The sequence below is a fragment of the Oncorhynchus masou genome, chromosome 23 (genome assembly GCF_036934945.1).
Source record: "Oncorhynchus masou masou isolate Uvic2021 chromosome 23, UVic_Omas_1.1, whole genome shotgun sequence".
NCBI classification, from domain to species: Eukaryota; Metazoa; Chordata; class Actinopteri; order Salmoniformes; family Salmonidae; genus Oncorhynchus; species Oncorhynchus masou.
Genome location: NC_088234.1, coordinates 9,085,099 through 9,095,098, shown reverse-complemented (window position 1 = coordinate 9,095,098; position 10,000 = coordinate 9,085,099). Strand labels below are relative to the sequence as shown.

General features: G+C 41.4%; 3 protein-coding genes across 4 annotated transcripts in view; 2 read left to right on the top strand and 1 right to left on the bottom strand.

The window, feature by feature from the left end:
* Positions 1-4,560, top strand: part of ppp2r5b (protein phosphatase 2, regulatory subunit B', beta) — a 47,135-nt gene extending 42,575 nt beyond the window's left edge. The window contains exon 13 of the mRNA XM_064931056.1: positions 1-4,560. This exon is cut by the window's left edge and continues 1,700 nt beyond it. The gene's annotated coding sequence lies outside the window, so the exon portion shown is untranslated.
* Positions 4,561-5,217: 657 nt separating this feature from the next.
* LOC135509903 (glycoprotein hormone beta-5-like) lies at positions 5,218-8,192 on the top strand. 2 transcript variants are annotated; one of them, XM_064930730.1, is made up of 4 exons: positions 5,218-5,292; positions 5,448-5,507; positions 6,268-6,478; positions 6,678-8,192. In XM_064930730.1, exons 3-4 carry the CDS (start codon positions 6,269-6,271, stop codon positions 6,864-6,866), a joined length of 399 nt encoding a protein of 132 aa, XP_064786802.1. In that variant the 5' UTR covers positions 5,218-5,292; positions 5,448-5,507; position 6,268; the 3' UTR covers positions 6,867-8,192. The 2 variants fall into 2 exon arrangements, with proteins under 2 accessions (XP_064786802.1, XP_064786803.1); XM_064930731.1 differs by having other exon boundaries at positions 5,237-5,292; positions 5,390-5,507.
* Positions 8,193-9,254: 1,062 nt separating this feature from the next.
* Positions 9,255-10,000, bottom strand: part of gpha2 (glycoprotein hormone subunit alpha 2) — a 14,297-nt gene continuing 13,551 nt past the window's right edge. The window contains exon 4 of the mRNA XM_064930729.1: positions 9,255-9,585. Within this exon, the coding sequence (XP_064786801.1) occupies positions 9,481-9,585 (105 nt within the window). The 3' untranslated portion in view covers positions 9,255-9,480. The remainder of the gene's footprint in view (positions 9,586-10,000) is intronic.

The window sequence follows — 10,000 nt, the reverse complement described above, 5'->3', positions numbered from 1 at the left end:
CGCCCAAAACGTGTTGTGAGGAAATGCACTGTAATCAGATTGGCCAGTGCTAATGGGGTCTCATTGGCCGAGCAAAATGTTCCCAATGACTTTGTTTGGTGATGCGCCACCCCTCAAAGGATCCAGTTGTGACAACAGCCTGAGATCACTGCACTTGAAAACAAACAAGACAGATGAAACCGTGCGATGTTTAGTGTTTTATCTGACTGCCGCTGGGGATTCTAAGTCAACATCCCAGGTGTCATTCCACCAGTCACGTTTCTAAGTAAGTCTTCGTTACATTTAGGAAAAGTTTTATGGCCTGAGAGTTCCTCAAGGCCGACCATACACACTCTTAGCACTACAATACCATACACACTCTTAGCACTACAATACCATACACACTCTTAGCACTACAATACCATACACACTCTTAGCACTACACTACCACACACACTCTTAGCACTACAATACCATACACACTCTTAGCACTACAATACCATACACACTCTTAGCACTACACTACCACACACACTCTTAGCACTACAATACCATACACACTCTTAGCACTACAATACCATACACACTCTTAGCACTACAATACCATACACACTCTTAGCACTACAATACCATACACACTCTTAGCACTACAATACCACACACACTCTTAGCACTACAATACCATACACACTCTTAGCACTACAATACCACACACACTCTTAGCACTACAATACCATACACACTCTTAGCACTACAATACCATACACACTCTTAGCACTACAATACCATACACACTCTTAGCACTACAATACCATACACACTCTTAGCACTACAATACCACACACACTCTTAGCACTACAATACCATACACACTCTTAGCACTACAATACCACACACACTCTTAGCACTACAATACCACACACACTCTTAGCACTACAATACCACACACACTCTTAACACCACAATACCACACACACTCCCTATCTCAAACTAAACATATTTCTCCCTCTTTCTCTCTTTCTCTCTCTTTCTCTCTGTCTCTCACACACACATGCACACACACACAGACACACACACACACACACACAAACAAACACACACACACTGAGACCCACTGGTACTGGTTCTAGCTGGTTTCGATGTGGAACCGCCCTCCCAGTTCTACGACAGGGACTTTTACTGTCCCAAAAGATGAAGAGGAATGATGATGAAGTTAAAATAATATTGTTCATTCTTGTCTTCTTCTCAACTGCTGATGTTTTTATATGTCTGAATATTACCATGTTATGACCATGTTACGACCATGTTATGACCGTGTTATGACCATGTTATGACCATGTTATGACCATGTTATGACCATTTTATGACCATGTTATGACCATTTTATGACCATTTTATGACTATATTATGACCATATTATGACCATGTTATGACCATGTTACGACCATAATGACATGTGACCATTTTATGACCATGTTATGACCATATTTTATTATAACCATATTATGACCATGTTATGACCATATTATATTATAACCATATTATGACCATATTATGACCATAATGACATGTGACCATATTATGACCATGTTATGACCATATTATGACCATGTTATGACCATGTTATGACCATTTTATGACCATGTTATGACCATGTTATGACCATTTTATGACCATTTTATGACCATGTTATGACCATGTTATGACCATGTTACGACCATAATGACATGTGACCATATTATGACCATGTTATGACCATATTATGACCATGTTATGACCATGTTATGACCATATTATGACCATGTTATGACCATATTATGACCATATTATGACCATTTTATGACCATGTTATGACCATTTTATGACCATGTTATGACCATGTTATGACCATGTTATGACCATGTTACGACCATAATGACATGTGACCATTTTATGACCATGTTATGACCATATTATATTATAACCATATTATGACCATATTATATTATGACCATATTATGACCATGTTATGACCATGTTATGACCATATTATATTATAATTATATTATGACCATATTATGACCATTTTATGACCATGTTATGACCATGTTATGACCATATTATATTATAACCATGTTATGACCATGTTATGACCATATTATGACCATGTTATGACCATGTTATGACCATATTATGACCATGTTATGACCATATTATATTATAACCATATTATGACCATATTATATTATAACCATATTATGACCATATTATGACCATATTATGACCATGTTATAACCATATTATGACATATTATGACCATGTTATGACCATATTATATTATGACCATATTATGACCATGTTATGACCATATTATGACCATATTATGACCATGTTATGACCATATTATGACCATGTTATATTATAACCATATTATAACCATGTTATATTATAACCATATTATAACCATGTTATATTATAACCATATTATGACCATATTATGACCATGTTATATTATAACCATATTATGACCATATTATGACCATGTTATGACCATATTATGACCATATTATGACCATATTATGACCATATTATGACCATATTATGACCATATTATGGCTATATTATGACCATATTATGACCATGTTATGACCATGTTATGACCATATTATGACCATGTTATGACAATATTATATTATAACCATATTATAACCATATTATGACCATATTATGACCATATTATGACTATATTATGACTATATTATGACCATGTTATGACCATGTTATGACCATATGATATTATAACCATATTATAACCATATTATAACCATATTATGACCATGTTATGACCATATTATATTATAACCATATTATGACCATATTATGACCATATTATGACCATGTTATGACCATATTATGACCATATTATGACTATATTATGACTATATTATGACCATGTTATGACCATATTATGACTATATTATGACCATATTATGACCATGTTATGACCATATTATGACCATATTATGACCATGTTATGACCATATTATGACCATGTTATGACCATATTATTATAGTGTTGGTTGGAAACTCCTTTAGTGTAGCACTCCTGAAGCAGAACTAGGGCACAGCCCAAATCACAACTTATTCACTACGTAGTGCAGTACTTTTGACCAGGGCCCATAGATAGGGTTAGCCCATAGGGAATAGGGTGCCATTTGGGATTCAGACAGTGTTTGATTTGGGATGACCATTATGCTGCTGGGATGCTGCGACCCCTGACCCCTGCTAGATTAAAACTGTTCTGTCATTATTATTGTCTGTTTATAATTAACTGATTAATTGATTTCTTAATTGGTTGATTAATTGATTTCTTAATTGGTTGTTTGATTGATTGAGAGTCAGAATACGACATGTTCTTTTAGCAATATTCTCATTTGTTTGGGATAATGTGTGTAGGGGGGTACGATACGGAGGGGGTGTTTCTGTGACCCCTCCTTAGGGTCTGTGTCCCAAATGACACCCTATTCCCTCTGTCGTGCACTACATATGATCAGGACCTATAGGGGTCTGGTCAAAAGTAGTGCACTATATAGGGAATAGAGTGACATTTGGGACGTAACCTCATGTCTACCACCTTGAATGTTGTCCTTAATATCACACTGTCTTTACTGTACATCTGTGTATTATGATTCACTCATGTGATGAAATTATTTACAATTTGTTTTTATATTGTTGTTATGTTTTTGTTTGTTGATTTGGTCGATATCTGATATTTATGATATTTTTTATTTGATCTTTGGAATTGTGACCTTATTGCAGGAAGTTGGCAAAGATTAGAAGTTAGTGTGTGTGTGTGTGTGTGTGTGTGTGTGTGTGTGTGTGTGTGTGTGTGTGTGTGTGTGTGTGTGTGTGTGTGTGTGTGTGTGTGTGTGTGTGTGTGTGTGTGTGTGTGTGTGTGTGTGTGTGTGTGTGTGCGTGTGTGAGTTTGGTTCGAGTGTAACAGTGACAGGAGATGTGTGTAGGAACAGGGTTTGAATCAGAATGTAACACGTCTGATTGATTGTGAGTCTGGAGGTTCTGCTGGCATCTTGTTACCGAGACAACCAAACCAGCAGCCTTCAACACTCTTCTAACGGTTTTTCATTGAAACAAAACTAGAATATCCTAGAAAATAAACAAACCTCACTATCGTTAAAACTCACTTCCTGGTTTTTGCTAGTTACCCACAATTCCCCCATTTATCAGTCAGTTTTCTGGGAGATTAATAATTATATTCTGGAGTTGGAACCCAGTTTATCAGAGGAGAGGAGAGAAGACCCTCCCTCCCTCCCTCCCTCCCTCCCTCCCTCCCTCTCTCCCTCCCTCCAGTCAGTAGAATTATAGAACGGCAATAATAATGGGTTTGAATATGTATGTGTTCGTAGCATCACTAAACTAGAATTGCACTGTCCTCCTGGTTTGGTCTGTAGGCTAAATGTTGCTCAGAAACATAGAAACCGTTGATGATGACCAACAGCCGGAGAGATGAATGTACAGTCGAGTCAAACTGGGCTTGTAGTGAGGAGATGATGTGCTAAATGAACTTCACTTTGAGAAAACAAACGGAGGAGTGTGTGTCCTTTTTTAATGCGCTATTGGTTTTTAAAGGTAATATAAATTACAATACTGGATGTGAGTACAACACATGGTCTCTCTTTCTCTCTCCTCATGGTCTCTCATGATCTCTCTCCCTCTCTCATCACGATCTCTCTCTCCCTCTCTCTCTCTCTCCTCATGATCTCTCTCCCTCTCTCTCCTCATGATCTCTCATCATGCTCTCTCTCCCTCGCTCTCTCTCTCTCATGATCTCTCTCCCTCTCGCTCCTCATGATCTCTCTCTCTCTCCTCTCTCCCTCTCTCTCCCCATGATCTCTCTCCCTCTCTCTCCTTATGATCGCTCTCCCTCTCTGTGTGTGTGTGTGTGTGTAAGAGATTAGCTATAATAAAAATGTTCTTACCAGATGTTAGCACCACTGACCACACACACACACACACACACACACACACACACACACACACACACACACACACACACACACACACACACACACACACACACACACACACACACACACTGGGGTTAAGATAATATGGACAATCATTGCAGTCCGTTTTCCAGGGAGTCTCCAAGTTTAATGGCATTTCATTATAATTGCTATGATGTCAGACTGTCCATCCAATTTAATCGGACTAAAAACAACAACAAGAAATTCGTTCAGTTCAGACAGACAGAGAGAGATAGGACATTCGGACTGTCCAGTGAAAAAGACCAACCAATACAACTGTGTCAAACAGGTTTGTATAGGCTACTTTCGTTGTGGGTGGTTATCTTTGTGTTGACAATATTTGGGAAATGTTTAATAATTTTTAATAGTTTAATATTTTTTAATAGTTTTCTCCCTGGCTTTTTCTTTCGTAATCAACGGACACGGCGCATCACAATGCTGTAGTTTCTTGGCAACGCGAGCGTCCAGTCCACTCCGGCCCGTCAACAACAGGACAGTTTTAAGGTAAATATTTGCATGTGAACAAAACAGACATTTGATGCTTTTGATATGATCACGATATCAACCAGTAGAAATGGAGGAATATATGTATCCTTATTCTAAAGGATGCATCTCTATTTGCAAGTTATATACGTCTATACAAGTTATTACAACTGCCAAGTCGCAGTTGTAAATGAGATATTGTTTTCAACTGGCCTTCCTGGTTAGATCAAGGTGAATATATATATATAGGCTGTTTCACAACCTGCCGTGGTTGGGAGACCCATAGAGCGGCGTCGTCCGGGTCGGGCCGTCATCGTCGTTCGAATTTGTTCTTAACTGACTTGCCTGGATAAATAAAGGTTAAATAAAAAATACATCTATATAATATACAATCCGTTTGTGAAAAAAGCATGAATATAGTTCCATTAGTTCTAGAAAGACACAATGGCATTTTTGTTATTATTTGACCGTTATCATACAGCAGTCCAACCTGATAAACCGTTATCACAGCACCAACCGTACCCCGGTTATTGCGCAGGACCTTTCTGGGTCCGCTAACCATGCAGTAATCACAACGGAGGCTCGGGAGGAGTAACACATTAGTGTACAGGAGACTGTCTGTCATATGTTGCATGATTGAACCGAGAGCAATTTATGTTTAAGTTTCCCATAATGATTTTAAAACTGTGTTTGTCCCTATTGAGTAGAACAGATGTGAATGTGATGCATGAGTTTAAAGTTTACCTCAGACCATTCTCATCCCTCCCTCCCTCCCTCCCAGGATGTTGCCGTGCCGCTCCCTCCCTCTGTCTATTCTCTTGCTCCTCCTGGTTGTTGCCGAGGCGGGCCTGTGCGTTGCTGTCACGACCCAGCTGCACGGTGGTTTCCGTGGCTGCGCGGTTCGGGATTTTTCCTTCGTGGCCCAGAAGCCGGGATGCAGGAACCTCCGCATCGAGACGGAGGCCTGCTGGGGACGCTGCCATACCTGGGAGGTAGGTAACCACGACAGGACACACACACATGCTTGTCCAACAATGTCTTGGTCCTCTCATGTCTTGTCTCACACCTGGACACATGTCATGGGAGGTAACCATAACAACACGTCAGATTTATAAATCAATCTTTGAAACTACAACAGTGCAGTATTGCTGGCCGGGCTAATAAGAGTTATGTTGTTCCTGCCGCTAACAGAAGCCGCTCCCAGAGCCCCCCTACGTCCAGCGGCATCACCGTGTGTGTTCCTACGGTCGTACTCGCTACCTGATGGTCCGTCTGCCAGGCTGCCAGCCCCACGTCTCTCCGCTCTACCCCTACCCCCTCGCTCTGCAGTGCCACTGCACCGTCTGTTCCACACAGGATACGGAGTGTGAGACGTTCTGATACCAACTTCTGTGTGTGTGTGTGTGTGAAAATATTTAAGGTTGACTTAAGCAATGAGGCCCAAGGGGTTGTGGTATATGGACAATATACCACGGCTAAGGGCTGTTCCTTAGTACGACGCAACGCGGAGTGCCTTGACACAGTCCTGAGCCGTGGTATATTGGCCGTATACCACAAACGCCCCGAGGTGCCTTATTGCTATTGTAAACTGGTTACCAACACAATTAGAGCAGTAAAAATACATATTTTGTCATAGCCATGTTATACGGTTTGATATACCATGGCTGTTAGCCAATCAGCATTAAGGGCTCGAATCACCCAGTTTTATAACATGCTTTATACCATTGTAATATGACACAGCAACCTTGTTAGAAAATGTAATGATGTAATATAATAATAATAATACAATTTGTTGAGTGATTATTTTTTCCTGGTTTATTTAGTCAACCCTTCCAACATTCTTTCAGGTCATTTATTTACAAAATGTAAGTGGGTCATGCTCATAGACATAAATACAGTTCATTTTTTAATGTACATCCTTTAGTCTCTCTAGTTTAGTGGCCGTAGAAATCAAATGAATGGAATTGGAACCTCTGACCATGACAATTTCACTGGTCCGCGTTCAAAATGGCTGCCAGTCTACTCACGGACTTGAATGGGGATGTCCATTCTGCTCATTCTAGTTCTGTGTTGTGGCTGTATAACAGATCTATGTGGTGGTTTTAATGATTTTATTATCTAAGGTGGGTTAACTGGATGTCAGTGTCTACGTCCCAATTGGCACCCAATCTACCTTTGTAGTGCACTAGTTTGTATGGTCCCTGGTCAAAAGTAGTGCACTAGTTTGTATGGGCCCTGGTCAAAAGTAGTGCACTAGTTTGTATGGGCCGTGGTCAAAAGTAGTGCACTAGTTTGTATGGGCCCTAGTCAAAAGTAGTGCACTAGTTTGTATGGGCCCTGGTCAAAAGTAGTGCACTAGTTTGTATGGGCCCTGGTCAAAAGTAGTGCACTAGTTTGTATGGGCCCTGGTCAAAAGTAGTGCACTAGTTTGTATGGCCCGTGGTCAAAAGTAGTGCACTAGTTTGTATGGGCCCTGGTCAAAAGTAGTGCACTAGTTTGTATGGGCCCTGGTCAAAAGTAGTGCACTAGTTTGTATGGGCCGTGGTCAAAAGTAGTGCACTAGTTTGTATGGGCCCTAGTCAAAAGTAGTGCACTACATAGGGAATAGGGTGTTGACTCAAAGTGTCACAAAATGTCTCCTGTTCCTAAATAAACCGACGTTTAAACAAACAAGTCTTAAATAAAGCGACCGTATTAAGTCTTTTCCTCAGGTCTTTTTTCATTTTTCCGACCGTTCAATTACACACACACACACAGACACACACACACACACAGACACACACACACACACACACACACACACACACAGACAGACACACACACACACACACACACACACACACACACACACACACAGACACACACACACACACACACACACACACACACACACACACACACACACACACACACACACACACACACACACACACACACACACACACACAGACAGACAGACACACACACACACACACACACACAGACACAGACACAGACACACACACAGACACAGACACACACACACAGACACACAGACACACACACACACACACACACACACACACACACACACACACACACACACACACACACACACACACACACACAGACACACACACACACACACACACACACACACACACACACACACACACACACACACACACACACACACACACACACACACAGACAGACACACACACACACACACACACAGACACAGACACACACACACACAGACACAGACACACACACACAGACACACACACACACACACACACACACACACACACACACACACACACACAGACACAGACACACACACACACACACACACACACACACACACACACAGACACAGACACAGACACAGACACAGACACACACACACAGACACAGACACAGACACACACACACACACACACACACACACACACACACACACACACACACACACACACACACACAGACACACACACACACACACACACACACACACACACACAGACACAGACACAGACACAGACACAGACACAGACACACACACAGACACACACACACACACAGACACAGACACAGACACAGACACAGACACACACAGACACACACACAGATACACACACACACACAGACACAGACACACACACACACACACACACACACACACACACACACACACACACACACACACACACACACACACACACACACACACACACACACACACACACAGACACACACAGACACACACACAGACACACACACAGACACACACACAGACACACACAGACACACACACAGACACACACACACACACACACACACACACACACACACACACACACACACACACAGACACAGACAGACAGACACAGACACACACACACACACACTCTATCCTTGTATACACACATTTCCTTGTCTTCTCTTCATCCAAGTCCTCATGTTACAATTTGTTGCGTGTAGCGTGTGTTCCCGCGGAGACGGTGGCATGTCAGTAGCGTGACTTGCGACACATGTCGCAACGACAGGCCTGAGCCGTCAGGATCTCGATATCATCATGGTGACGACCACGAGGACAGTCAAGACGAACTTTGATCTGAGGGGGAAAGCATTTATACAATTCAATTAGTATTTTATATAACGGGAACATGTTCCAACCAACTGCGTCATCAGGATGAGATGCCCTTACCCATCTGTCTGTCTGTTTCTGTCTGTCTGTTTCTGTCTGTCTGTCTGTCTGTCTGTCTGTCTGTTTCTGTCTGTCTGTCTGTCTGTCTGTTTCTGTCTGTCTGTCTGTTTCTGTCTGTTTCTGTCTGTTTCTGTCTGTCTGTGTCTCTGTTTCTGTTTGTGTCTGTCTGTCTGTGTCTCTGTTTCTGTCTGTCTGTGTCTCTGTTTCTGTCTGTTTCTGTCTGTGTCTCTGTCTGTCTGTCTGTCTGTCTGTCTGTCTGTCTGTCTGTCTGTCTGTCTGTCTGTCTGTCTGTCTGTCTGTGTCTCTGTTTCTGTCTGTCTGT